The sequence below is a fragment of the Mesoplodon mirus genome, assembly GCF_964341445.2.
Source record: "Mesoplodon mirus genome assembly, chromosome: 18".
NCBI lineage: Eukaryota > Metazoa > Chordata > Mammalia > Artiodactyla > Ziphiidae > Mesoplodon > Mesoplodon mirus.
In genome coordinates this window covers 17,711,532-17,738,375 of record NC_138994.1, presented here as the reverse complement: position 1 = coordinate 17,738,375, position 26,844 = coordinate 17,711,532, and the positions used below count along the sequence as shown (strand labels likewise).

Below are 26,844 nucleotides of genomic sequence, written 5' to 3'. Positions count from 1 at the left end.
GAGGACCTGGGCCCAGACCTGGTTCCCAGCTGTGAGGCTTGAGAGCGGGGAATCCAAGCCCACCGAGCTCTAGGGTTACCAAGCGTGTGTTTAGTCCAGGCTGGTGGGCCAAAGCCGTGGGGCCAGCCCCACTCCCAACCCTGGGCCTTTGCAGCTCCTCGAGGGGCGAAGCCCAGGCCTTTTACCCCTCAGGTACCTGAGGCCGGGGGTGTACCCCAGTCCTCCCCCCACCCCCGGGCTCCTAGAGTAGCCTCCCTGGCCCCAGGGCAACCTACCAGGCTAGCACTGCCCTCTCCATCACCCCCCAGCTGCCCTCAGCTGTCTCCCCTTCTGCACAGCCCTCCGTGCTGTCCACCCCTCCCTCTGGCAGCTAGCAGGGCAATAGGTGGGGAGGAGCTGCGGACTGTGAGGACCAAGGTGGGGCCCAGGCCCTGCCCTCCTCCCCAGGAGGGGCTCCGTATGCATTCCTTGGTGCTCTCTGAGTGCAGCTGACGTCCTGCCCGTTTGGAGCAGACGCCTGTGTGCATGTGTGTGCGTGCCTGTCCAATGTATATTGTGTCTTAGCTTCCATTTTTAAAATTGTTCTGTACAGAGAGATGCAGCAGGGGGTGGGAGGGCAGAGTGGGCAGAGGGAAGCCACCCCACGCCCAGCACTGGGGGTCTGGGGTGGGAGCAAGAGGGCTGCAAAGGGTCTGGCCCGGCCCAGGCGCCCCCTTGGGCTCAGCACGAAAGGGCTTTCAATGAATTAAGTGAAAACTTTTTTACAAAAACGCAAAAATCAAAGCTCCAAACGTATTGGAAATAAAATATGAACTTGCGGTGGTAGCTTGTTTATATCGGGGTGAGGGAGAGTTGGGCCCTAAAGGAGGGCCTCTGGCCCAGCTCAGCCAGCCCAGCCCAGGTTTCAGCCATGGGAAAGGCTCATGCCTGACCCCTGAGGTGTGGCTAGGTAGCTGAAGAGGCCTTGAGGCACCCTGGGCCCATCCAGGCCCAAAGGCTGCTCCAGGCTCCTAGACAGAGCTTGAGTGTTCGGACGCAGGCCTGCTGGGGTTGATGGGATGGGGACCTTTAGCCCTGGACCCAGAGACCTCCCAGGCCCTAGGGCTCTTCAGAGCTCTATCAGATGCAACTGGTATACTTACTGTTTTCCAAAAGACAACAAGGCCCCTAGTAGCTTCTCAGAGGAACAGACAGTGCCTGCTCATAAAAGCATCGAAAGAGGTGGGCCTGCCCCCCGAGGGAGCCTTTGAGCCACCTCCCTTCCCCTGCTCTTAGCTGGCCTGTTAGGTGGGTGGGAAAACACACACCCTGTGGGCTTTCTGTATGGGTCTCAGGAGCAGAGCTGAAGGAAGCCTTGGACGTGGTCTCACCTGACCTCCCCCCACCCGTCATACCTGTGCAGGCTCGGAGAGGTTAGGTGACTCGACCACGGTCACACTGGAGTGAGAAGTGAGCCTCAGGCTCTGACTCCCAGCATATGGGCCACTCCCCCAGGCAGGTCTGGGGCCCCATTCCTCTAAGCCCTGCTGATCAGAGCAGCCCCTCGGCCTCAGCCTGCACCCCTGGAAGGCCCCCCCACTCATGGTGCCCCCATGAGTGCCAGGCTCCTGTGTTGGGCAGTGGCGACAGAACCCGATACATCTGGTGGTGTTTTGTTCGAAGCCTTTGCTGCTGCGTCAGTTACCTCCACACCTACCCTGCTGCTCTGTAACGTGGGGGAGTGAGCGGTGGGCCGGGGCCCAGAGTCGGGGGCAGCCCAGGCTCTCCTGAGGGCTGAGGAGGGGTTTGCAATGGCTTGGCTGTAACCTAGGCCCTGCTGCAGGCCAACAGTATGTTTAGTAAGAGGACGATGTATTGTTAATTCTTTAATTTTTGCTAAGAAAGTTTCTAGGTACTGTCCCAAGGCGGAGCGGTCCTCAGCAGACACAGCTAGCCAAACTGCCAGCCCCACTGCCCACCGGTTCTCACCCCTTCAGAGCCAGAAGGTCCCTGGCTCTAGGCTCCTTAGCCTGGGTGCTGGCAGCTCCCTCAGGAGAGGACCCAGGCTCCCTTCATTATGGCTGCTGAAGAATAGGGCCCAAGGCACCTGGACCCCCACTTCAGTGGCTGGAACAGGCCTGCCAGGAGAGGAAGGGCTGAGCCCCTTCTCTGCCAGAGCAGCTTTTCCCTAAGAGGGGAGCAGGGGTAAGGGGTGCAGACAGCTGTCTCCGCTCCCCCAGGGGCTGGATTTGGCAGAGAATGCTGAGGCTGGGGCTGAGGGGAGTAAGGAGGGGGTATAAATACTGCGAATGGGGCCCCCACCACTGTGGGCCCCGGCTCTGGCAGCGGGAACCCCGCACACTGGGGCTCCCCCGACCTGCAGGGCCCTCCTGGAGTGGCCAGGTGGGAGGGCTGCGCTGTGGTGGGGAGAACACAGGCCTCCCAGGGACCCAAGCCCGGCTACTGCCGCCCTGGCCCCGGGGCGTGCGGGGAGGCCTGCTTGGCTCGCTGCCGCCTCAGCCGCACGAACACCTGGGCCTCGCGGTCACCCTTCCGGCTCTCTAACAGCTGCAGGATTGGATCCCCTGCAAAGAGAGGCATTTGGGGGTCAGATTCGGGGAGTGGCAGGGGCTGCAGCACTGCCCCATTCTCCAGAAACTAGCGATGGGCCCACACCAGCCAAGCTCGCAAGACAGCCTGAAAGATGAGGCAGGAGACGTGTTTGCCACCCCCAGGCAGCGGGGTGCACCTGCGGCGCGCGAGGCTGACATGTGCCTCAGGTGGCGACTATTACCTTTTCATACAAGAAACTTGGGCCAGTCCACCAATTCGTGCCTCAGTTTACTCACTCGGAGAGTAGCGATAGCACCTGCCTCACTGAGTGGTTGTAAGGACTGAGGGTTAACATATGTCCAGCGCTTAGAACTGACCCATCGTGAGCGCTCAAACACAAGACCTACTCCTCTTACCAAGCCTGGGGACTGCTCTGCGAGAACGTGCCCCCTGGCACAGAAATGGCCCCTCCCCCAGGCAAACCTGTTGGTGACCTTATCCCACCAGAGAGTCGCACACACTTGGCCTAACTTAACCTTCACTGGTCCTTGATCAGGCGCGAGATCTCAGCAACACAAGCCACCACGCTGGCTCCACAGGCTTCCGCCTCCAAGGAGGCTTTCCGGACCCCAACTCGGCCTCTGGGGGCCCCTGAGCCTTTCACGGCTGCCCCTCCCCTGTATCCCCAGTGCTGGGCCAGGGCCCACACTCACAGGGCTCAGGCCTACCATTGGGTGCAGCAGGGTAGGTGAGGGGCAGGCGGGTCTGAGGCACGTCGCCGGGCTCCACAGTCCCCGTCAGGCCCGGCACCGAGCGCAGCGGCAGGAAGGCCTCCCCTTCAAGGTCATCAGCCCCCAGCGTGTCGTGGTCCAGCACCGTGAGCAGAAGGCACGCCCCATCCTTCTGGCACGGCTCAGCAGGCACCAGGCTGGGCAGGGGGCAGAGCTGTGCTCAGCTGCCTGCCCCATGTGCTGCCGCGGCCACACAGCCCCCGACGCGGGCTCGCCCAGACGGGTGGGATTAGGGTTGAGAGCTCTCAGCCTGGTGTACCTTGGGCCACACGCCATGATGCCTGCTCTGACTGTGGGCCGATGCTTTAAACCAGGGGCCCTTGTGTACCCAGGTCCGCCTGACTTGGGGAACAGAGGACCTCAGGGGCAGCACCCTTCCCTGAAAGCAAGCCTCTGAGTCCAACACGTGGGAGAAGTCTCCCCAGCAGCCCCACTCCACCTGCAGGGGAGCAGGTTTGAGGCCTGTGCCAGCAAACGCTTGTCCCAAGTGCTCCCTCCCTCCCTGGGACTCAAACCCAGTCCTCCGAGTGGAGCCCCTCGGCCCGCCTCAGCTGGGAGGAGCAGGCCTGAGGCGGGTCCAGGGCTAGTGGGACCACTCACAATTCAAAGGTCTCATCGAAGAGTGGGTGCAGGTCCTTCTTGTGCTTTTGGGTCTCTCGGGGGGCCAGCTCAGGGAACTCGTGCCTGGGCTCCAAGGTCAGCTGGACAAAGGGGTCGCTGGAACCTGGCAAGTGGCCGGGGAGGGGACGTTGGCCGAGGATATCCCAGCCCCGCCTCCGGTGCCCACGCCAGCAGCTGTGCCCCGCTCAGCAGCACTGCCCTCTCCTGGTAATCCAGCAGAAATGCACCCAGTGCCCAGGCTGGACGAGCAGAGCCCCCGGGGACTCGGGGGACCAGAGTGGGGACACGGAGAGTGGCTGGGGCAGCCTCCACTCACCATTGGAGTCCAGGGGCAGCAGGCTGGAGGCGCTGAGCAGCTCCACGTGCAGCTTCTGCTCGGAGGCGCGGTAGGAGGCCTTGACCGTGACTGCCCCGAGCTCCTCGGAGGTGGTCTCTGCCTGGGGGCGGGGCGCAGGGGCAGCGTCAGGAGGGGCTGAGCGGGCGAGGCGGGGCTCCAGGTGCGCAGCGAGCGCGGCGGAGGGAGACTCACCTGCTGCTGGATGCGGCCGCAAAAGTACTTCTGGATGAGTTCCCGGCTGGAGGCCGCCTGCAGCTCCAGGTCCCTCTGCAGAGCCTGGGGATGGGGCACAGCTGAGGAGTCACTTGAACTGTCACACTCAGTCGCAGCCCAGTGCTGCCCTTCAGCAGCTTGCAGCCAACGGGGAGACGACAACGTGAAGTGGAAAGCACTGGGCGCTGGGGGACCACAGGTAGGGTTGCCCTGGCGACAGCCAGAGGCACCCGACAGGGTGGGCTCCACAGGTGTGTCTCACAGCCGCCCCCGCCCCAACCGTGTTTAGAAGAACTTCACACGTGGAGGGAATTTTGTTGGTTTGCGGCGGGGGGTGGGGGTGGGGGCGTTTGTTTGTTTGGTTTTGGTTTTTGCTGTGCCACGAAGCACGTAGGATCTTAGTTCCCGGACCAGGGATGGAACCTGCTCCCCCTGCATTGGAAGCGCGGAGTCTTAACCACTGGACCGCCAGGGAGGTGCCCTCAATTATGTTTTTTTAAAGGGGCCCACATTTTCATTTTGTGTAAATCACGTAGCTGGTCCTGGACACAGGTGAGCACAGGAAGGCAGGCTCCCCACGCCACCAGCTAACCAAAAGGCCCCTACCTGGAAGGTGGCCGTGTGCAGGGCCTCGGGCGGCAGGCCACAGCCCTCTGCGTAGAAGCAGACCTCCAGGTTCTAGGGAGCGAGACATCCGAGGTGACCCCCAGGCATCTCCCACCAGGGTTTTTACTGTTGTCACTGGTATTATTACCTGTAGTGCGATCTTCAGCCTGCTAGAAGCCAGAGGGCAGCTCCGCTGGGAAGCGGCCACCTCCGCCAGCACCGTGAGCGTGTGGGTCCAGAGCAAGGTCAGAAGGCTGGGGTGCCGTGCAGAGGGATGCCGGGCACAGGACAGGAGGACAGAGGAGGAGGAAGCGGAGATGCTCTTGAGAAAGAAGAGGCCTCGTGGGACCCAGGTCCGCCCCCGTTCCCCAGTGCCTCCCCACCCCCACCCTCCACCTGCCTCACTGGTGGGACTGGGGCCCAGGCTGCCGGCAGGGGAGGGAGGGAGGGCTGGTCTGCTGAGGGAAGGAGGGAAGGAGGGCAGGGGGCGGGGCAGACAGGCCCAGTCCCATCCAACATGTCTCGGAAGCTAGTGAAGGATCCTTCTCACTAGGATAAACAAACCCCAACAAAAAAGGGAGCAGGAGGGTGGTCCCCCAATGACAGAATCATGAGGCAAGATGGGAGTGACCAAAATGAATAGGATCTCAGCACACAGCATGGATAAGCATGCACTACCTGTGGCGAGAAAAAAATAGCAACCAAGCCACAGTCCATCCTAATAACAACCTGAAATAACTGAAATTCCACTTGTCAAAGTAGAGTCAGGCAGATAAGCACAAAAAATATGTAATTAAGAACGGAGGGGGGCGCTTCCACGGTGGCACAGTGGTTAAGAATCCGCCTGCCAATGCAGGACATGGGTTCGAGCCCTGGTCCAGGAAGATACCACATGCCACGGAGCAACTAAGCCTGTGCGCCACAACTACTGAGCCTGTGCTCTAGAGCCTGTGAGCCACAACTACTGAGCCCTCGTGCTGCAACTACTGAAGCCCGTGCACCTAGAGCCTGTGCTCCGCAACAAGAGAAGCCACTGCAATGAGAAGCCCTCGCATGACAACGAAGAGTAGCCCCCGCTCGCCACAACTAGAGAAAGCCCCCGTGCAGCAACGAATACCCAACGCAACCATAAATAAATAAATTAAAAAAAAAAAAAGAATGGGGGTGCAGGAGACTTCCCTGGTGGTGCAGTGGTTAAGAATCCGCCTGCCAATGCAGGGGACATGGGTTTGATCCATGGTCCGGGAAGATCCCACATGCCACGGAGCAACTAAGCCCATGCATCACAACTACTGAGCCCACAGGCCGCAGCTACTGAAGCCCGCACGCCTAGAGCCCGTGCTCCACAACAAGAGAAACCACCGCAATGAGAAACCCGCACACTGCAATGAAGAGTAGCCCCCGCTCGCCGCAACTAGAGAAAGCCTGTGCGCAGCAATGGAGACCCAACTCAGACAAAGATGTTAAAAAAAAAAAATGAATGGGGGGATGGGACTTCCCTGGTGGTCCAGGTCCAGTGGGTAGGACTCCGTGCTCCCAGTGCAGGGGGCCCCGGTTCGATCCCTGGTTGGGGAACTAGATCCCTCACGCATGCTGCAGCCATGAGTCCGCATGCCACAACTAAGAAGTTCACATACCGCAACTAAGAAGCCCGCATGCTGCAATGAAGACCCGGCACAGCCAAGATACATAAATAAATAAATAAATAATAAAAATAAATATTTAAAAAAAAGAAAGAATGGGGGAACTCTAGGGACTTCCCTGGTGGTCCAGTGGTTAAGACTCCACGCTTCCACTGCAAGGGGGCGTGGGTTCGATCCCTGGTTGGGGAACCAAGATCCTGTAAGCTGCGTGGTGTGGCCAAAAAAAAAGAAAAGAAAAAAAGAATGGGGGAGGTTTAAAAATTTTTTAAAGTTTAGAAAAAAATTGGGTGGTCCATACTAAAAGTAGTTAATTTTGGGACGTCCCCCCTGGTGACTCAGTGCTTAAGAATCCGCCTGCCGGGACTTCCCTGGTGGTGCAGTGGTTAAGAATCCACCTGCCAATTCAGGGATCATGGGTTCGAGCCCTGGTCTGGGAAGATCCCACATGCCACGGAGCAACTAGGCCTGTGCGCCACAACTACTGAGCCTGAGCTCTAGAGCTCTCGAGCCACAACTACTGAGCCCGAGTGTCACAACTACTGAGCCCGCGTGCCACAACTACTGAAGCCCGAGCACCTAGAGCCCGTGCTCCGCAGCAAGAGAAGCCACAGCAATGAGAAGCTGCACACTGCAACGAAGAGTAGCCCCCGCTCGCCACAACTAGAGAAAGCCGGCGTGCAGCAACGAAGACCCAACACAGCCAAAAATAAATAAATTTATTAAAAAAAAAAAAAAAAGAAAAGAATCCGCCTGCCAATGCAGGGGACATGGGTTCGAGCCCTGGTCCGAGAAGATCCAACATGCCACGGAGCAACTAAGCCCTCGTGCCACAACTACTGAAGCCCGGCGCCTAGAGCCTGTGCTCCACAACAAGAGAAGCCACCACAATGAGAAGCACGTGCGCTGCAATGAAGAGCAGCCCCCGCTCGCCTCAACTAGAGAAAGCCTGCGTGCAGCAACGAAGATCCAACGCAGCCAAAAATAAATAAAATAAATTAATTAAAAAATAAATAAATAAAAGTAGTTAATTTAGTCCCCATACTTAAGTGCTCATTATGCACAGACACTGTTCTAAATGTTCTGAGGCGGTGGTAAGTTAAGCTTCTGTCTTAGTAGAGATTAAACTCTATTTTGTGTGACGATCAGAGCAGAACAAATGGCATTTTCTGGCCTAGGAAATAAAGAAGGTGGGCTCCCGAGGTTCCGCTGCCCCACCAGGAGCAGAACTCTGGGGGCCAGCAGCCCCATGTGGAGGACCTGTCGTCATCACCGTCACCGTCGTCACAGCAGCTCAGTCATCAACCACTTCCTTTGTTGCAGGCACTGCTCTCAGCACTTCATATGACTCATTTAGTCCTCAATAGAGGCCAGAACTATGATCATCTGCACAGAAAACTTGAGTAATCTGCTCAAGGCCACCCACCAAGCAGCAGTGAAACTGGAGTATGAAGAGCCCATGCCCTTGACCTCTACCCACTGCTGCCCAGTGTGCTGGGCCCTGTTTTGAGAGAGACCCTAACGAGAAGTTCCCCTGGAACACCAGCTGCCTGTAATGTTAGGGAGGGCAGAGCTGCAGCCTCCCGAAGACGCAGCCCAGGGCTAAGGGAGAAAGGACAGGCAGGTTTCAGCTCAGCCTAAGGTGAAATGGATAGCATTGTGCGGCCATGAGCACCCTGACTCTTGGAGCAAGCATTTAAGAGAGGCTGGTTGCATCCTCCCCTGAGGGTGGATGCTGAGGCCGGGAAGGAGGGGCGGGTGGGAGGAGAGGTGGAGGTGATGGGGCGCCACAGGGCAGGCGGCTGCTACAGACCTGCTGAAGTTCTCCTGCACCAAGTTGGTGTTCATGTAGCAGAGCTTCACCTCCAGGAACTTCATCAGGGGCAGAACGGCCTGGGGAGGGGTGGCAGCACATCTGGTTCTGGCCCATTCTGGTCCCACCCCCATTCCTTTGCCCTGACCCGGAGAGGAAACAGGGCTAGGAGCTTTCCTGCACATCTGTGGAATGTGTGCAGAGCCAGCCCCTGACCACAGTCAGCTCCAGCCACACTGGAGACAGTATAGCCTTTTCTATAGCCCTGAACCTGCCAGACCTGGTCCTGCCTCAGGGCCTTTGCCCATGCTGTTCTCTCCCGTAGAAATCCTCGTGGCTCCTTCTCTTCCTTCCTTTAGGTCTTGACTCAGTTGTCACTATAGCTATAGCTATAGCCATACAGCTATAGCTATAGTTATATACTTAGCTCTTTTTTCACCTCCTCTACTAGAATGAAAACTCTAGGAAGGCAGGGATTTTTGTCACACTGTTCATTGATATATATCCCCAGTGCCTAAATCAATACCTGGGACAAAGTGGTGCTTAAATAGTTGATGAATTAATGAGTAGCACGTTCCCAAGCAATCACAGGTGTAATTATTATCCCCGCTGACAGATGAGGAGCCTGAGGTCAGCTGACCTATATAAATAGAATAGCTACGCTAGTAGGCAGCTAAGGAGGAGGCATGCCCAGGGCTGTTTGGCTGCAAAATCTAAAGCCTCCCCCACTGCAGCTCCCACATTGATTGTCAGTGCTGGGAGAGCCTGTGGAATGACCCAACCCCACCCTCTTAGCATCTAAGGGGGAAACCGAGGCCAGGAGGGAACATTCCTTGCCCAAGTCTGGGGGACTTATCTCTGACACCCCACGGCCTTCAGCCCCTTGCCCACCCTAAGCCCCTTTGCAATCCCTGACCCACATTGCTGGCAAAAATCAGCATGCACGGAGGGCCACTCACATCCTCAGGCAGGACGGATTCCTTGATGCCCACGAGTTTCTGGATGTGCTTGGCAATGCCCACCTCCAGCTGGAGACACAAAACGGTAGGAGGGAGGCCAGGGTGTGAGTCGGGGGTCAGGAGAGGTTGCTTGGGGCCTGAGTTTAGGTTCAGGAAGGGAAGGGGTCTGGACATTGGCCCAAGTCCTGCTGGAGGGTACTTCAGGCTGAGGATGGGTGGGGTGGGGTCACTGTGGGTCAAACAAATTACCTGCTCGGCCAAGGTGCGGACGCCAGTGCGGATCTCATGGCCCAGCCCAGCCAGGGCACCCTGCAGCTGGGCATGCAGCGTGTTCTGCAGCTGCCCCTGCTCCAGCACAGTCCCTACCCGCTGCTCCAGCGCCTCCCATGCCAGCTGGGTGGGCAGCTTGCCGATCACCAGCCGCAGCTGCTCCATGTCATTCACCACCACACATAGCTGCAGGCAGGCATGGGCACAGGGATGCCGAGCTTCCTGAATAGAGCCAGGACTGGCAGGCTCCACCCCTACCCCGGCCCAGCCTCAGCTCCCAGCTCTGGCCCTTACCATGTTGGCTGCCTGGCCTTGGTCCTTCTGGCCGGCAGAGAGCTCACGGGCCCGGGCCTTTATAAGGCTGCAGTACACCAGGGCCAGCCGACAGGTGTCCTGGGGTGAGGAGGGGATGATCAATGGGGGCGGGGAGTGCCAAGGAGAGGCAGATGGCGGGGCGGGGGGGTGGTGGGCACAGGAATTTCAGTGACTTGGGAGATTTAGGACATAGGCTTTTGGAGGCTGCTAGGATGAGAACTTGGGAGAAATCATGGGGTGGGAATGAGGCTGCACCTCCACAAACTTGACGGTGATCATGAAGGCCTCCTCTGGGTCAGGCCAGTCCAGCTGCTGGGCAGTGTGGCTGATCTGGGCAAAGCAGGTGGACAGATCCACAGCCGATGTGCTGTGCTTGGTCAGCTCACCCAGGGGCACCAGCTAGGAGATGGGGGCATGTGTAGAAAGGAGGGGCTCAAGGCTGGCCAAATCCATGCTCTCCCTCCCCACTTCCATTTGCAAGCATCCAGAGCTCATACAGCCAGCAAACACAGAGCTGGGCAGGGGGCTGCAGGGTGAACAAGCAGGGCTCTGCCCAGACCCCCCAGGCTGCAGGGATCAGCATGTAAACAAAGTCCCCCCCCCAATATAACAGGAGGCAGCATTTTGCGCTCAGCTGGCCTCGAGAGCACTGCTCAAAGCTGGTTAACCGCTTCCGCATGTGCCACACGGTTGGCAGAGCTGCGAGCCACCCCCCGAAATGTGGGACTCTGCCCCTAGCCCAGGCCCCAACCCCACCTCGTCCATCTGCACAGCGCGCTGCACCCGCGCCAGGGCCACGCTGTACGTCTTCTGCAGCCAGGAGGGGATGGCCGGCTGGAACCAGCGGTAGAAGCCTTCCAGGGCCAGGACGCCATCCCTGGGGAGAGCCAGGGTCAGCCTGGGGAAAGCCGGGGCCATTGCGGGCTTCGGGCCCTCCTCTCCCTGCAGCCAGTCTGCTACCCACCTCTCCGAGGGGACCGGGCCCAGCTGGTAGAGCTCCTTGAGGCTGACGTAAAGCTGGAACAGACTTTCGCCCATCTCTGGGGTCACGGCACCGCTCACCACCGCAATGTGGTCCTGCACCCTCTTGGCCACCTGCGAAGGGAAGGCGTGGCGGGGCAGAGCTCCAGAGCCAGGGCAGAGGGCGTGGCCTTGGGACGCGGCGGGCGGGGGCTCACCAGCCATTGCAGCTCCAGGAAAGCCATGGAGAAGAGGTCGATCTTGAGGACACTGGAGGAAAGGCAGCAGGTGTGACCTGGCGGCACACAGCGGGGTCCCTGTGGTCCCCATTCTGAACCCCTGCTGCACTGCCTCCCGACCCAGCCGCCTGCTCACTTATGGAAGATCTTGTTCCACGTGCGCTGGCACTGGTGCAGGTCGCCAATGATGTCTTGTACCAGGCTCAGTAAGGCCTTGCCCGCCTCCAGCATGCCCTGGCAGGGACAGAGGTGAGCCAGGCAGGGCTCTGAGGGGCAAGCATCCCGTCCCAGCACCCACCTCCTCACCCGAGCCCCCTCACCTGCACCATGGGCTGATGGTGCTGCTGCTTTAGGTGGAACCATTCAGTGGTGCCAGTCTGTGGGCAGAGAGACAGTGAGCAGGGAGGGCTGCTGGGCCCAGGCACCGCACCTACAGGGTGGGCACCATACCTGCAGTGCCTCGGTCACCAGGCGGGGCAGGGGGCCACTTTCGGGGCACAGTTCTCCAAAGGCCTTCATCTTGCACATCTGTACCAGGACCCTGTGGGGAGAGAGAGCCGTGTGCAAGATGCCCGTTGCCCCGTAGCCCCCACTCATTCCTCCTGCAGGCTTCCCCACCCCAGAGGTGCCCCAGCTGTTCCCCGTCCCCGACTCCACTGAAGCTGGGGGGAACCACTGACCTGAGGAGAGACTGCAGCCGGGCTGGAGAGTCGGAGACGGAGAGGGGGAAGACAGACCGGAACCTCCGGATGAGGGAGAGGCCATAGGCCAGCAGGGAGCTGAATGAGGCGGCCAGCTCCTCCAGCTGCAGGGCCAGGACGGTGCTGTGAGGTGGGGGCTGCTTTATGGGGCCCGGGGAGCCGCTCCCTGAACCCTGCCTGCCCAACAGCCCTCGCCCCACCCCAGCCCACCTGCTCTGCCTTGAGCCGGCCCTGGATCCACTGGTACTCGATGCTGGTGATGGGGTACAGGAGGCAGCTGCTGGGGAACTCTAGGCTCTGGTAGAGACGGCTGTAGGCCATCCACTGCCTGCGGCAGACAGGAAGCCCTCAGCCTGGCCAAGCGAGGCACCTTCCTTCCCACAGCTCACCTGGCCTGACCTGGCGGGGGTGGGGGAGGGGGAGGGGCGGGGGGCGGGGCGTTATCCCCACCCCAAAGCCTCCTGGGGATCCCCATCGAGCCCGGAGGCTGAAAACCAGTGGCTGAAGGTAACCCACAGGATTGTTTCTGTTCCCATTAGTGCTTTTCAAACATGTAAATGAATTGTCCGTCTCTTAAATGAGAATATTAGTGATTTAAAAATTCAGGACTTCTTGCTTCTTTTGAGAAATCAGATTTGGAGACTCGAGCCTTCAAGTACATGTAAAACATCAGCTAGAGCATCCCTTCAGAGTCGAGGGGAGACTTCACAGAGGTGACCGAACTGAGACAAGAGCGAGGACGAAGGAGGCTGGGGGAGAAGAGCGGCCCAGGGACAGGCCTCCGCCACGCGGGGACACCGGGACCAACCGCACTCCCTGCTGAGGCCCTGCAGGCAAATGAGGCCCTCACCCTCGGTGCCTGCTCCAGTCTCCAGCCTCACCTGCATTCCCCACAGCCATCCAGGAATACCCACCTCCCCCTGGTCCTAGAAGCTGCCCTTCTCCGCTAGCCTCCTTCTGACCTCCTGCTGAATGCCAAGTGTCAGCTCCCACTCTCAGTCCTCCTCCTGGCAGCACCCGGGCTGTGCCCCTACTCCTCTCGTGCACGGAGAAATCTACAAACTCCTGTGTGCCCTTCCAGGCATTCCCGTAATCTAACAAGGCTCAGGGGAGGTGACAGGCCCTCAACACGGACTCAGGAGCATCAGCGCACAGATTTGTTCAATGGCCCTGGGGTCTGGGCCCGGGGTGGCAAACTCAACTGCCCAGAAGGACTCAGGTGATGTCAGGGGACGAAGCGTCCAGATGGCAACTGTGATGGATGGGGGAGGGCACGCTACTCTGCTCTGACCACCTGCAGCCCAGCAAAGCGACAGCCCTGCAACTCCAGCAAGAAGCTTTCACGGGAAACTGGTGATGTGAATCTGCACAGCAAATCTCCAGATTTTTAAAAGTTGGCCACTGACTCAAAACTTAAAATACACAGTTTGGGCCCCAAACAGAAATCTCCTGAGGGTTAGACTTCGGGCTGTCAGCCTGCAGGAGGGCAGACAGGGAGGGAGAGGGTGGTGCGGTGCAGACGGCCCTCGGGCACTCGGGCTTGGAAGGGCACTCACGCCATGGACCGGTGGAAGTCGGACAGGTCCTTCTGCGTGGAGTGGAGGAAGAGGACGGTGGCAGCCTGGGGGCTCAGCAACCCATCCCAGGAGGTGCTGCCCGCCTGAGGGGACAGGTGGAGGGTGTCAGGACCTGACAGGCAGACCCTGGCCCTGCCCAGCCCCAGGAGGGCAGTACCTGGTGCTGGGTGACCTCGTGGGACACGAGCTGCTGCAGCAGGTGGAGGTGCACTGTGTAGCTGGGCTGCGAGCGGCTGGCCGTGGTGGCTCTCTGCAGGCGGGCCGGCGCGGCCATGAGCAGAGGACCCCACGCCCAGGGCAGCCCCTCCTCCCCACCCAGCCGGGCCACCTACCCGCTTGTGAATGAACTGGAACTGGAGGTGACACTGACCGCGGTCTGGGTGGGTCTCCGTGCAAGGCTCTAGAGGATACCACTGATCCTCCCGGCAGTGCAGGTCCTGGCAGGCCGGGCAGGCAGGGGATGCCCACACCTGTGAGCCACAGGAGCCTCACCCGGTCGGGGGCAGGGGAGGCGATGGGAGGCCGACCCCAGGCTCCGCTTGGTGTAGACCTGGAACCCCTCCCTTGATCCCCTCGTCACCCCCTCTCTGCCTCTCTCCCGGGAACCTTTCCCCACTCCACTCACCTGTAGTCTCAGAACCACATTCCCCAGAAAGTCATCCTGGCCTTTGTCCTTCCGGGCCTCCTTAAAGATCCTGTTCCAGGCAGGGTCCCGTGAGGGAGAGGGGCCAGGAGCCTGACAGGGTCAGGCTGGAGTCTGCTCCCTACCTGCAGCCACCTGGGCCCAGGTGAGAGCCTGCAGCCCGCCAACCAGTATGCATGTGGAGGCAGGGCAGAAGGAGCCCCGCCCCCTCCCCCGGGAAACCCACGGCCCTCACCTTCGCAGCCCATGCAGATCTGTGAGCTCCCCGAGCTTCTGTCTGACGGACTCCACGGTGTCCATGTCCCTGGTGGGGCAGAGGTTTGAGCAGGAGGCGGAGAGGGTGTCCTGGGAGACCCCAACCCCTTTCTGCCACCCTCACCCCCAGGCCCCCTTCTCTTCCCAACCCCTACGGGGGCGGGGGGGGGGACATGCCCCTCACCACATGTCCAGACGAAAGCTGGCATTGCTTATGTCCTCAAACTCCCTGTAGTGAGAAAAGAGCATGGCTGAGGGTCTTGGAGGGATAGACCCCTGACCAGGCCACAAGCTACCTCAGCCCCGAGCCTGCCCCCCAAAACTGCCATCCAGTATCGCCCACTGGCAAGTCTTAGTCCCTCACTGCAAATTCTCCTCCCCTCCCAACTGCATCTCTCTCTCCTTTAAAGTAAGGCTTCAGGCTACCCCCCAGATCAACCCAGATGTGCCTGACCCTCCGCCGCCCACCAGCACGTGGCGTTTACTCCATTGCTGTGTCCTGCTTGGCCTCCTGTCAGTCTCCCCTGCCTCGGGTGCAGGCTCCTCCTCCAGTCAAGCCAAGCTCCCTCCCCCGAACCAGGAAGTGCTGCTGGCCCAGAGTGGGTAGGAGCTGGGGCAGAGCCACGTACAGGATGAAGGTCTCGTCCCAGACGGGGTTGAGTGTCTGGGTGATGACCTGGGTGCGGTGGATCTGTTCCTCTGGGATGGTGTGCTTCACCACAGCCTTCTGCCGCCACTGGAGCCCAGGGCTGCCCCCCGGCACACCCGCCCCCTGCTCGATGCCCAGCAGGCAGTAGGGGTCACTGAACCCTGGGGAGGAAGGAGAGGGATGTTGGCTAGGTTCCCAGGGAGAGTCCTTAACACCCCCTACCCCTCTCCATCCCAGGCTCCAAAGACAAGGGGCCAACAGCACCAAAGTGAGCCCCAGGGGATGTTTGGGAGATGGGAACTTGCATCACAAGCTCTGGGACAGGCTGTGATGGGCAGACGAAGCAGCCAGGAAGAAGGCCCTCAGGGCCCCCCATCGCCTACTCACCACTGACATCCTTGCCCAGAATGCCCTTGGCTTGTTTCACCGTGGCCTTCAGACAGAATATTGGTTTCTGGAGCGACAGGAGGTGGGGCCTGAGTCCCAGAGGGAGCTGGGCTTCCCAGCCCCCGTGCTTGCTCAGGACAGCCCTGGCAGGCTTACCTCGAGCTCCTGGACCTGCCGCAGCATCTGCTGGTGCTCCTTGGGCTCCATGCGGAAGGCCTGGTGGGGTAGGAGTGTGGGGAGCTTGGGGCACGGGGTGGGGGTGGGGGGGACACGGTCAGGCTGCAGGGAGGCAGGTGGAGTGGGGGCTGGCCTTACCTCCTGCAGGTATCGCAGCAGCTCAGAGGACTCCCCGACATGGGCGGGCTCGGGCTGACCCAGGCGGTACAGGACCGTGTAGAGAGCTTCCTCGTAGAGCAGGGCCCGCTGAGACACAGCAGGGTCACCTTGGGAACCCCCGTCCACCCACCACAAGGTCTGAGCCCCACCAGCCACCCCTGGTACTCACAGCACATGCCCAAGGCGGGGACCAGGCGTCCACACGCGCGGGGGAGGGGAGGGGGTTGAGACCCAGCCTTAGCCAGCAGCCTAGGGGGGTGTTTGGGAGGATGCAGTCCTGCTTCCCAGCACCCCTCTGCAACCCGGAAACACTCTGATTCTTACCTCCTCAGGGGACAAGTGGTGGGATGGAGGCTCGATCTGGGAAGCGAGGTGGAAAGACAAGATGTCCCAGAGGCCTGGACCAGGGCTCTGACGCGGGAACGGCTCCTCACAGAGCAGGCCCAGCCCGAGGGCTGAGGGGGCCCCAGCACCTGGCCTCCAGCCCCAACAGTGCTGCACACCTGTTCCCACAGCAGGGCTCCCGGGGGTCCGGCACCTGGGCCACCTTCCTCATCCCCTGGCCCGCCGTGGCTTGGGTCCATTGGCGCTCAGCTGCGCCAGCTCAGCCGTGCCAGCAGGCGCCCGTGGCCTCAACCTCCCCCAACCTCCCTTCCTTCCCCAGAGGAAACAGCGCTGCTTATCGGGCGGCTCCGCTCCGCACCCCGGCGGCGGAAGTGAGGCCCAGCAGCAGAGGTGGGAGACTGGGGGGGTCATGCCAAGCAGGCCTGGGGGCTGCTCAGCTGGCCCCGAAGGCCCAGCCCCCAGCGGAACACTCCCGGCCTAGTGGAGCGGGCGTCTTTGGGGCTGGAGGAGCAGAGGGTGGCTGGGGATGGGGCACGAGAGGGAGGGGCCTCCGAAAGGCTCAGAGCCCAGACCTGAGGCCCAGGCTGGCCCAGAGAACACATGGCAGACCCTCTTCTGCAGACCCCGAAGGCTCTGCCGGGGACCAGGGTGGGCAGGGGAGGGGCACACATCCTCAGCCGCAGCCCACAAGAGGTGGGACCCTGCACCCAGAGAGGGCAGAGCCCCACCCAGGCCTGCTCTTCTCCCCACTGAGGTCTCTCCTACCTCCTGAGCCCTGTGGGGCAGGGCATCCTGCAGATCTCTGATTCTGCGGCGCCTTATCTTGATGGCCTGGCGCAAAAGGGGAGGGCGCCGCCGGGGCTGGGAGAAGAGCGTCGCCATGGTGGCCAGCCCTGCCCTTCCCCTCCGCTGTGCCGCTGCCTTGGGTGAAGATAGGGGAGCCACAGGGTTATGCAAAGAGCCCAGGGCTGCCACCCGGCGCCAGGGGAAGGGGAAGGAAGGGCGGGTCATGGGAGGGTCAGGTCGGGGTTTCACCACCTTGGGGTTGGGGGGCCCCGGCTCCCGGGCCCCTGCACCTTCCTTCCTCCCTCCCGCTGGCTGGGATCCTGGGAGGAACTGGGCTGGGCTGGAGGCAGAGGTAGACCAGGTGGGCGGGTCCGCCCCACCCCACCTTCCCACAGGGGCCCTGGGGAGGGTCCAGCGCTGCGGGCAGCGGGCCTGCCGCATCCAGGTGGCTGTGGGACGCTCCCCTGGCCGGTGGGGTTCTCACCCTCAGGTCTCCCTGAACCGGCCGCAGACCCGGAGTAGGAGTGGGCAGGGCACAGGGTGGGGGCTCCGGAGGCGTCTCCCCGGCCGCTCAACCTGCTCTGCTCCCCAGGTGACATTCCACCGAGGTGACAGGGCCAGGCTGCGCGGGGCAGGGACGGCCCCACGGCCCCGCACCCCAGAAGGATGGTCGGGCGGCTGCTCCCTTCAAACGCCCTTGTAGGGGCCTCAGCCAACCCCAGGAGCTGCTGGGCGGGGCTGCAGAAGGAACAGGCTGGGGAGGCTACTGCCTAGCCTCTCCTGGCAGGGCGACTTGGCCCAGAAGGGACAGGAAGATGACGCTGGGCTGAGCTCCACCACAGGGTCCCAGGGCCGCCCTCCAGGCCAGGGTCCAGGGAATGCAGGCCTCGGCATGGACGGTGGCTGTTTCCCACCCGCCCTGGCCCCAGGGTTCACAAGGAGGGTGGCACCAGAGCCCGCAATGCAGGGGGCCACTCTTGAACGGCTGGCCTTCACTGACATGCCCTCTAACTCCCACGAGGCAAGGCGGTGAGCACAGCAGCCAGGGACGCGGGAACTCCCATCCAGCCTGGCCCCTCCTGCTAACGCCTCCCACCCAGGGCAGCTGCTGGGCTGCGCCAGGCCCCAGGGGACTCAGTGGGTGGGCACAGTTGCTGAGCAACTGCCATGGAATGGACACAGGAGAGGCCTTAGCATCCTGGGCCCAAATAGGCCGAGAGAACAAGGGACTCTCACATGGGAGGGAAACTGCCTCCCCCGGCCCCAAGCAGCCAGATGGCTCTCCTTCCCAATAACTTGCCTCGTCACCACACGCAAAGCCAGACAGGGTCCAGTCACTCATTTTTACTAGTTCACATTTTCAGCAGACAAATCAAGGTGCAAACAGGGTTTATTTCACATTAATATATTAACTGAATTTTTTTGTCAAATAAATAGGGAATTCTCTTTAAATAACCATCTTCTCTCTTCACAGCCAGTCCAGGAGCAAATGGGAGCAAATTTTAGTGCATCCAGGGGGCATATCACCAACCAGGCAACAAGCTTAAAGGGAAGAGGGCAGGCTAAGAGGCTGGCGAGAGGTCATGGTCAGCGCCCAGGCCGGGCCCCAGGGGCTGGCGAGAGGTCAGGGTCAGCGCCCAGGTCAGGCCCCAGGGGTCTGTTCCCAGCCCTCCCGGCAGCCCCCAAGTGGACATGCACTCTCCAGTTCCAGTCCAAGAAGCCCCTTCTAGAGGGAAAAGAGAGAAGGCAAAGGGAAACAAATTCCAGAAAAACTAGCAGGGAAGCAGAGGGGCTCCCTCCCCAGCTGCAGCAGCCTGGCCCTGATGCCACCCACCCCCTGGTGGCTCGTGGGAAAGCTCCAAAAGTCAGAAGCAGTGGCAACAGGATGACCAAGGACAGGGAAGGGAAGGCGAGCGTGACAGGGGCTGAGGCTGGCTGGGAACGGAATGTAGGCTGACAGTCTGGCAGACAGGTGGCCTTCCACAGCCACGCACAGACCAGAGTGGATGGAATGTGAATAGGGCCTGGCAGGGGTCCCTGGGGAGGGCAAAGCTCTTGAGGATAAAGTGGCTACAAAATGAGAGAGCTGGACTGCGGCAGAGGAGGTGGCCAGAGAGTCCCTCCGTGGGTAGAAGCTATGAGAGCAGGACAGGAATGAGGGGGGACGCCCCCCCGGGGATGGTGAGAGGGAAGCGCTGTGGGCTCTGGGGCTCACGTGGGAAGCTGGGAGGCACCGCTCCCCGCACCCCTCAAGGCTAGTTCCTGGCGACTGCTTTATAATCATCCAAGTCAAGGGGCCCTCCCCCCACCAGGCTAATTCCTGGTGACTGCTTTATAATCAGACCTGGAGAAAGGACGAGGCCCGCCCCCCACCCCAGACTCAGCCCCAAGGGGAGGGGAGGAGAGAGCAAAGAGAGGCGGGAGGAGGGGGGTGTGAGCGGTCTACTGAGTCTTCTTATCTTCTGGGGGGTAGTAAGGAGGTGGTGGTGGCTGGCTCTGAGGAAGAAAGGAAAGATCCCGTTAGAAGGGTCGGAATAAGCCAAGGTCTCTCCTGCCCCTAAACCCCAGCAAACTGGGGCTGCGGGGATCCCGCCAGTGCCACGGCCCCGCCGCTCACCAGCCCCGCTCACCGTGGGCATGTAGACATTGTGTGGGTTGCCTGGGTTGTAATAGGCGCTGGCGGCTGCTTCGGCGGCCTTGGCTTCAGCTGTGAGAACACACAAACTGGGAAAGAGCCCAGGGGACAAGCCCTCCCCGCCTCCTCCGGCTGCCCCCACGGCCCCGGCCCCCTGGTGCTCGGGGCGGCTGGTGCTGAGGACGCAGTTCCATCACTGAAACAGTGGGGAACCCTTCCTGAGCACTTACCACATGCCACACCGTCCCATCTGGTCCCTCTATACCTCCTGCCCCCCCATCTTCACCACAAACCCCCCAGGTGGTGCCGTTGGCACGTTTTGTGGATGAGAAGACTGCGGTGCAGAGGGGGACCTTCCTGGGCCTGGGGCACATGGCCAGCTAAAGGACAGAGTGGGGGCTGGAATCTACCCCTTTGCCACCAGGCCACCGCGCTGCCGGTCCCCTGGGATCATCCCTAGGCCGCGGTCATTCGTTATCTGGGGCTTCCGTGAAACCACGGGGAGCAGCCAGGGCCCTCACCTGCAGGAGTGGAGGGGACATCGGGGCCGCTGACCGGAGGCTCCATGGGCCCAGGGTAGGGCGGCGGCGGGGGCTGCATGTACCCCATGGCCCCGTCCATCATGGGGGGTCCCGGATAGAACTCTGCTTGGCAAGAGGGTGACGGGGACCCAGTGAGCAGTCCAGCCCCGGCTCCCGTAGCTGGCACCCTCCCAGGCCCCTCCAGCTGCTCTGTCAGTCCTGAAGCAGGCCAAAGAACAAGTCTCCCCTCTACAACCCCCTGGCCTGGGTGAGGGTGGTCGGGGGGGGGGAGGTTGGGGGGGGTGAGGCGTGGGCAGCAAAGGACACACTCACCAGCTGGGGGCAGTGGACAGGGGTAGCCAGGAGGGCAGGGGTACATTCCATTGGCGACTGGTGGGGGGAAGACATAGGCCCCGCTGGGCATGTAAGAGTAACCATAGGCTCCGCTGGGGGCTTCACCTCGGGAGGCTATAGCACAAGGGGAGAGAGAGGAATGAGTGTCGCGGGCCTCGGGCACCGGGGAGAGGGCGGCCCGACCGCCTGCCGCGGGGAGCTGCAGGGCCCTGGGAATGCGCACAGCAGACGTGCCTCACCCCTCCCCACTGGAGTCCGCCTCGGTCAGGGATGAGGCGAGGGGGGTCTGCATGGGGAGAGAGGTCAGAGCTGGGGTGGAGGAGGTCCAGGACAGGGGTGGAGGGACGGACGGAGGGAAGGAGGAGGCTAGAGGTGGGGTAGAGAATGGAGCTGGGTGAGGCTGGGGACGAGGTGAGGAGGTCTGCTGAACACAGCCCTTGGGGACTGAAAATGGTTGCCTGATGGTAGCTCAATGGTTGGGTTTTTGTTTGTTTCTATGAGGCCACAGTAAAATGTCCTTGAGTCCAAACAACTTTGTCAAAATGTCCTATACCTGCTCCAGGCAGGGGAAACCCAGCCTTTGAGGTACAGGAGGGTGATGTTTATTACAGGCTTCCTTCCCAACTCCCAGCCCTGGGCAGCCTGGGGCCCAGAAACTCATCTCCTGACTGCTTAAAAAACAAAACAAAAAGTAAACAAATAGCACACACATCCAATGCGTCCTTGGCCCCTGATTTTTAGAGCCTCGATACCTTGAGATGCCACCTGTAGCATCCGCTGTCCAAATTCGATGGCGCCCCCTGCCATAAAGGTCAACTTGTATGACGCAGAGCCTTCCCAGCCACCTGAGAAGGGAACAGTGCATCAACAGCTCCGGAAAAGAACTTAAGTTACGTCTGAAGAGATGGCTATTCATCCTCTCCAGGCCCCATCCAATGGCCAGGAGGCCTGCGGGGAAAGGGCTGCTCTGGCTTACCACCCACATCGCATGCCAGCACTGCAGACCGGCCACCTCCTGCCCGCTTACTGCGCAGCCCTGTAAGCACATCTGCACTCAGGCCTCCCACCCCCAGTAAAGCAGCTTCTCAGCAACAAGCACGCTCAGCAGCAACTGACATTCCAGTTCAGAGCAGATCTCTCATCCCGAGGGGGCCTGAGGACGAACCCCAGGCCCCTCCAGCCTGGCTTCTGTCCAAAGGGGAACTGTGAGCTCAACAGCAAGGCTCGGGCCAGGCTGAACGTGAGCGGGAAGGCGAGTTCAACGCAGGGGCCTCTGGGGTCTGCAAAGAGCCTGCCACCAAGCAGGGCCTCTCCGGGCGTTACAGAGGGGCGGCGGGTTCTGCCTGGCTCTAGGGGAAAGACCCTTCCCAAGAACCTGATACAGCCCCCTCCCACACCTAACATCTGAACACGCCCCCCAGGTCACAGTAAGCATTTCCACTTGGTTTACAGTCATTCTGCTGACTTCCCTCTTTGAAAAGGTGGTCTGAGCTGTCCTCTTTAATGTTAGCACTTTCCAGCTCTTGGCAACTTCACCCCTGCTGAACAGCTGGCAGCCCAAGTGTTGGTCTTGGAAGCTAATCCAGAGCCAGGAAGAAGACAAGGCTAGGCTGATAGGGTCCAAAGAGAACATCTCCAGGGCAGCAGTCAGAGATGCCCCAGAGCACCTCTCTGGAAGCCCCGTCAGTGTCCCCAAGCTCCCCTGTCACCCACCTCCTGCTTCAGCCTTCACTGTTCCCTTGATGTAGTTTGCTCCAAATACAGGCTGCTTGATCTCACAGTCCTTCATCAGATAAAACGGCATCATGAAGGACTGCATGGCATCCTTCCCCTTGGACAGAAAGATGACCTGCAGGGAGAGAGGACAAGGGCCATCACCACCCGAACCATGGCCTGCCCGGCCATCACCTCCTATGTGTGGGAGGTCATCACCTCCCAGGGCCGGGGCGGGCGGCCCGAGCCAGCACCCAGCAGCCCCAGGGCACTCTCTGCACCAGCCAGCCCCGGAGAGCGCTTTTTAGAGTAAAAGGCCTCAGATGCAGCTGGGCTGGAGAGGCCAGACGTGTGAATTCACAAGAAAAATGTGTGGCTCAGACAGCATGTGTGAGCAGGACAGACTGCTCTGCCACTGAGACGTGGTGGTTAGGAGATGGCGGATGTGGAGCCTAAGTGAAGGGCCTGCAAGGCCAGGGCAGAGAGGCCAGGCCGAGCAGGGAAGGGCTCCTGAAGGGAGAGTTCAGCCTGAGCTTCACAGAACTGAGAAGAGGGAACGGCAGCGGGTGGCAGATCCCGGGAGAAGGGACGATCCTAACCTTTCTGCAGACTCTGCCCAACAGCCAGAGTCTCCCACCCTGCACGTGGAGAACATTCTGCTTTACCCCCATGATTTCAATCTGTGACTGAAGATGCCAGCTTGAACCCCCAGAGATAGGCTTTTGAGACGCCTCCCCACCCCGGTCTCCGCTAAGGCCCGTGCTCCTCTTCCTCTAACGATCCTTAAGTCTAACGCTGGGATAGCTGCACGCAGCGATCCTCTTCCAAGAATATCCATCTGTGTTTCTCTGGAAGTCTCTTAGAGTCTGCCTGGGGAACTCTCAGGCAAGGCCCATTCTGCAGTCTGGTATTTCTCGCTTTGCAGGCTTTTGCCGGTCTCTCTGCCTACTCCTGAGGCTATGGGCAGGCTACTGTGTCCTGTTGACCACATTTATCACTCTGGATGTGTACAAAGGCCTCACGGGCTACTCCTACAGAAATCAAAGTAACAACAGCCTCTCCCCTCCAGGCCCAGGTCATCCCAGCAGCTGCATCCAACTACAGAGAGATTTTGCAGCAGCACCTCTGGAACTTACACGGATTCACTGCCCAGCCATCAGTTCTGCTGTGCGAAGAGGCTGGTGGTTCTAGAACCAGGAGCATGTGACAGAAACACGCTAACATTCACCAGGGTTCAGCGGCCACTAGACTCACGAGGCTGAGGCTGACCCAAGACTCACATCAGCCTCCAGGAGCCATGAGTCTCCAAACCAACTGACTCACCAAACCAACCGTCTCACTGTACAACGTACCCGGTACGGGGTAAGGTAGACGGTGCCTTTCTTGGTCCCTTTGAAGGCCTCTGGCACATTCCTCATGTCACTGAACGTAAGTTCTACATGGTCATAGGACATCAGGATGCTGTGATGAGAAAAGAGGAAATGCCCTGATGAGACAGCTGGAGTCACAATCTGTCACCCCCAGGGACTGGACCCTCCTGGGTAGCAGTTGCTTATTAGTAGTTGCCAGCAAGTCATCCACTTCAACACTGCCGTGAGAAAACTACTAACACAGCCATGGAAGAGATGAGCAAGCTGGGGTTCCATAGAATTTCCCCCAAACCCCACACACACAGCCCCTAAGTGACCAGTGCAGGGACTTCCCTGGCAGTCCAGTGGTTAGGACTCCACGCTCTCGCTGCTGAGGGCCAGAGTTCAATCCCTGGTCAGGGAACAAAAATCCCACAAGCCAAGAGGCACAGCCAAAAAAAAAAAAAAAAAAAGTGACCAGTGCCGTAGAAGAGCCACAGGGCTCTGGAGACGCCATAATCCCTCAAATCAGGTTAGATTATCTGGGTTAACTCTTCTATTCTCTTCTAGGTCCTTACGACAGGTGTTGTTTTTGTTGGTTTATTTTTTCAAGCCTGATATACAAACATTTTAAGACATGACTCTACACATTACCAAAGGGCTCACTTCAGGGTTCCTTTAAACCTGGGGTTCTGAAGCTGGGTCTGCAGGGGTATCAGTCCACTAGCCCTTGAGATGATCACATACGTGCTTTTTCCTGGGAGAGACCATAGTTTTCATCACTCTCAAAGGGATTCATGATTTGAAGAGTAAGGTTCACTATTTTACACATCAAGTTTTAAATGCTGAATGTGGACTTCAATGACTGTTTACACAATTTTTTCAGAAATGAGGCTGAAGCAGTTTCTGAAACAAGGCACATCATTATTTAGCAGCAATGAGTCCTAAACAGGGTAGGAGGCCCAGCAGGATAAGATACATTCTTATCCCAGAAAAGTCTCACTAAAAGAGAAAGAAATAGTCCCAGGAGATGTTACCAAATGGCATCAAAAGGGTTTGTCCGGGTCCAGGACTGGCTTGCACACAGAGCAGCTACACACTAAGGGCAATGTGAAGTTTCTCTGATTACAAGACAACAAGGTCCAAGCTCATAGGGTTCCATTTGTCTCCTTTCACCTCCCAGATATCACAACTTCCTTCACTGGGGAGGGGTAAGTGGGAAAGAGGACCAGTACCAGAAAAGAAAAATACAGCTCAGAGAAAAGAGGTCATTACCAGGAACAGGCTGGGACTGCCAGTCGCTGAGCAGGTAAGATGGAGGAAGAGTCAATATTCTGAGGTCTGGGCTCCCTGGGTGCTCTCCTCTGACTCATCAAGCGTTCCCGGATGACAGCCCTGGGCTCGGTGCTGGCCTTAACCAGCTACCAGGCTTTGATCCTACCAAGTCTTCTGTGGGGACTCAGATTCCTCCTATGCTCCTTCAAGAAGTGCTTTCAGGTCAGCATAGCTCAACCAGGGCTGGCTGGTCTGATTCTCAGCACCCAAGGAGCAAGAGAAAAGAAGTCATCCAAGGAGCCCAGAGGTGGAGGAGAGACAGAATTGACGGGGGGCTGGGTAGGAAGAACCTTGAAGTTGGGAGACCTCTGCTCTGGGAAGTGACCCAAGCCAACAGGAATTCAAGGGAAAGAGGCAAAGACAGACCTTTACACCTTCACAGAAAACGTGTCAGACATGTGACAAAGGTTAGCTATGTAATTTCACCTCTGGGCCTCAGTTTTTCATCTGGAAACTGAGCAGTTCTGGAATATACTGGAAGGCTACATACTGGGAGTTGAAGCTACTGACTTTGGAATCAGGACTCCTTTCCTGTTACAGCTCTGTGATCTCATGCAAGTTACTTAACCTCTGTGCCTCAGTTTCCCTACGTGTAAAATGCGGATAGTAATAGTATCTGCTGCACAGCATTTACATATTGAAAAAAGCAAAAGAGGTGTAGTCCCTGACACATAGTAAACGCCCAATAAATGGCAATTATTTTTGTCTAAAGCTCTTCCCAATTCTTAAAGTCACCTACTCTGGGACAGGGGCTCAAGAACTACCCACAGGCTCCGCCTCTCTCTCCAAACCCCACCCGTCTCTCCAAACCCCCACCCGTCTCTCCAAACCCCTACCTTATCCAGCCGCCCCACTCCCATCCCACAGCTGATCGCAACATCCCGGCCCCTCCCTCACGCCTCACCCACCTTCCTTCAGCCCCGCCCCCAGCCGTTACCCCACCCCCCACCCCCCCATCAGTTTCCCCTCTTCACGGGCTTACTCCCCACCGCCCAGTCACCCACCACCCACTACCCACACCCTCGACGCCCGCCCTTCAGTCCTCCAGGATCCTTCTGTAGTGTTTTCACCTCTCGGTATTGTTGACGATCACTCCGCCGCCCTCCGAGTGATTCTTGTTGAGCGCCATAGTCTCTCGGAAAAGGGTCCCGAGACTCGGAACGCAATGCGCTTGCGCCCTTCTTCGGCCCACCCCTAGTGGCGTCGTTCGTATTAGAGTCAGCCAATCAGCTCTTGCGCGGAGGCTGGCCCTACCACCTGATCACTGGCGTCACGTGCTAATAGTTTACTCCCTCTCCCCCTCCCCCCTAGTTTCGCTAGCATCACAAACAAACTCAAGACTGTAGTTCCCAGAAGGCAATGCTCCCTCAACCTCGACCTCTCACTACGCTAACGGAAAGGCTGCATTCTGGAACTTGTAGTCTCCAAGACCATAGGCCCGGATTGACTCCGCTTGTTGCATAACTAATCCCCACCCTCCTCCACCCGGTCCTCCGAGGGACCGGCGTAAATAGTTGGGTGCGTCACAGGGAAGTTCGTCGTAAAGGCCCTGGACGCAAAAGTTCATACGCACGGAATGAGGACTATGGCCTACACCTGCTGTGGGAGCGCTGAACACTGGGGCATCTTCATTCAGTCCGCAAACGTATGGGGAGCATTTCCTATATGACTTTGCTCCCCCGCCACACACTTGGGTAATCACTGAGCTAGAGAGATGAGTCCAAGAATCAGTCTCTGTTTTAGGAGAGAAGAGTCAAGAAAAACTGCCATCCCTCCCTTGAAATCAAACCCACACCCTCCGAAGTGGGCGGTGAGAATCTCCGGGCGGGGAGGAGAACTGGCCCAGCGCCGGCACCTGACCGCCGCCTCCACCACAGCCGGCCTCGCGGTGGCGCTGCTCGCTCTAGAACGCTGTGGCTCTGCAGTCCCGCCCTCCCAGCGTTTAACAGGCTGGAAGATTTA

The 26,844-nt window shown here is 59.3% G+C and overlaps 2 protein-coding genes and 1 long non-coding RNA gene across 6 annotated transcripts; all 3 read right to left on the bottom strand.

Annotated features, from left to right (window-relative positions):
* Positions 1 to 802: 802 nt before the first annotated feature.
* LOC309792847 lies at positions 803 to 1,535 on the bottom strand. The gene is made up of 2 exons (XR_014291814.1): positions 1,439 to 1,535; positions 803 to 1,370 (listed from the first exon to the last, which is right to left on the bottom strand). It is a non-coding gene; the product is annotated as an uncharacterized lncRNA (long non-coding RNA).
* Positions 1,536 to 1,852: 317 nt separating this feature from the next.
* UNC13D (unc-13 homolog D) lies at positions 1,853 to 17,502 on the bottom strand. 4 transcript variants are annotated; one of them, XM_082602746.1, is made up of 33 exons: positions 17,460 to 17,502; positions 16,955 to 17,110; positions 16,169 to 16,204; positions 15,824 to 15,931; positions 15,665 to 15,724; positions 15,509 to 15,575; positions 15,102 to 15,282; positions 14,657 to 14,701; positions 14,453 to 14,521; positions 14,200 to 14,269; positions 13,907 to 14,044; positions 13,732 to 13,824; positions 13,554 to 13,657; positions 12,208 to 12,325; positions 11,977 to 12,101; positions 11,747 to 11,837; positions 11,617 to 11,673; positions 11,433 to 11,530; positions 11,276 to 11,327; positions 11,062 to 11,192; positions 10,854 to 10,974; positions 10,353 to 10,496; positions 10,077 to 10,175; positions 9,762 to 9,968; positions 9,513 to 9,581; positions 8,554 to 8,633; positions 5,249 to 5,354; positions 5,101 to 5,172; positions 4,474 to 4,557; positions 4,261 to 4,381; positions 3,924 to 4,047; positions 3,261 to 3,460; positions 1,853 to 2,564 (listed from the first exon to the last, which is right to left on the bottom strand). In XM_082602746.1, the coding sequence occupies exons 2-33, from the start codon at positions 17,069 to 17,071 to the stop codon at positions 2,440 to 2,442; spliced, it is 3,312 nt and encodes a 1,103-aa protein (XP_082458872.1). In that variant the 5' UTR covers positions 17,072 to 17,110; positions 17,460 to 17,502; the 3' UTR covers positions 1,853 to 2,439. The 4 variants fall into 4 exon arrangements, with proteins under 4 accessions (XP_082458872.1, XP_082458873.1, XP_082458874.1 ...); XM_082602747.1 differs by having other exon boundaries at positions 13,907 to 14,011; XM_082602748.1 differs by lacking the exons at positions 16,955 to 17,110; positions 17,460 to 17,502 and adding an exon at positions 16,348 to 16,486.
* Positions 17,503 to 18,347: 845 nt separating this feature from the next.
* WBP2 (WW domain binding protein 2) lies at positions 18,348 to 26,084 on the bottom strand. The gene is made up of 8 exons (XM_082604006.1): positions 25,953 to 26,084; positions 23,551 to 23,659; positions 22,199 to 22,334; positions 21,238 to 21,330; positions 20,465 to 20,599; positions 20,132 to 20,254; positions 19,606 to 19,682; positions 18,348 to 19,471 (listed from the first exon to the last, which is right to left on the bottom strand). The coding sequence occupies exons 1-8, from the start codon at positions 26,009 to 26,011 to the stop codon at positions 19,418 to 19,420; spliced, it is 786 nt and encodes a 261-aa protein (XP_082460132.1). The 5' UTR covers positions 26,012 to 26,084; the 3' UTR covers positions 18,348 to 19,417.
* Between the last annotated feature and the right edge of the window lie 760 nt (positions 26,085 to 26,844).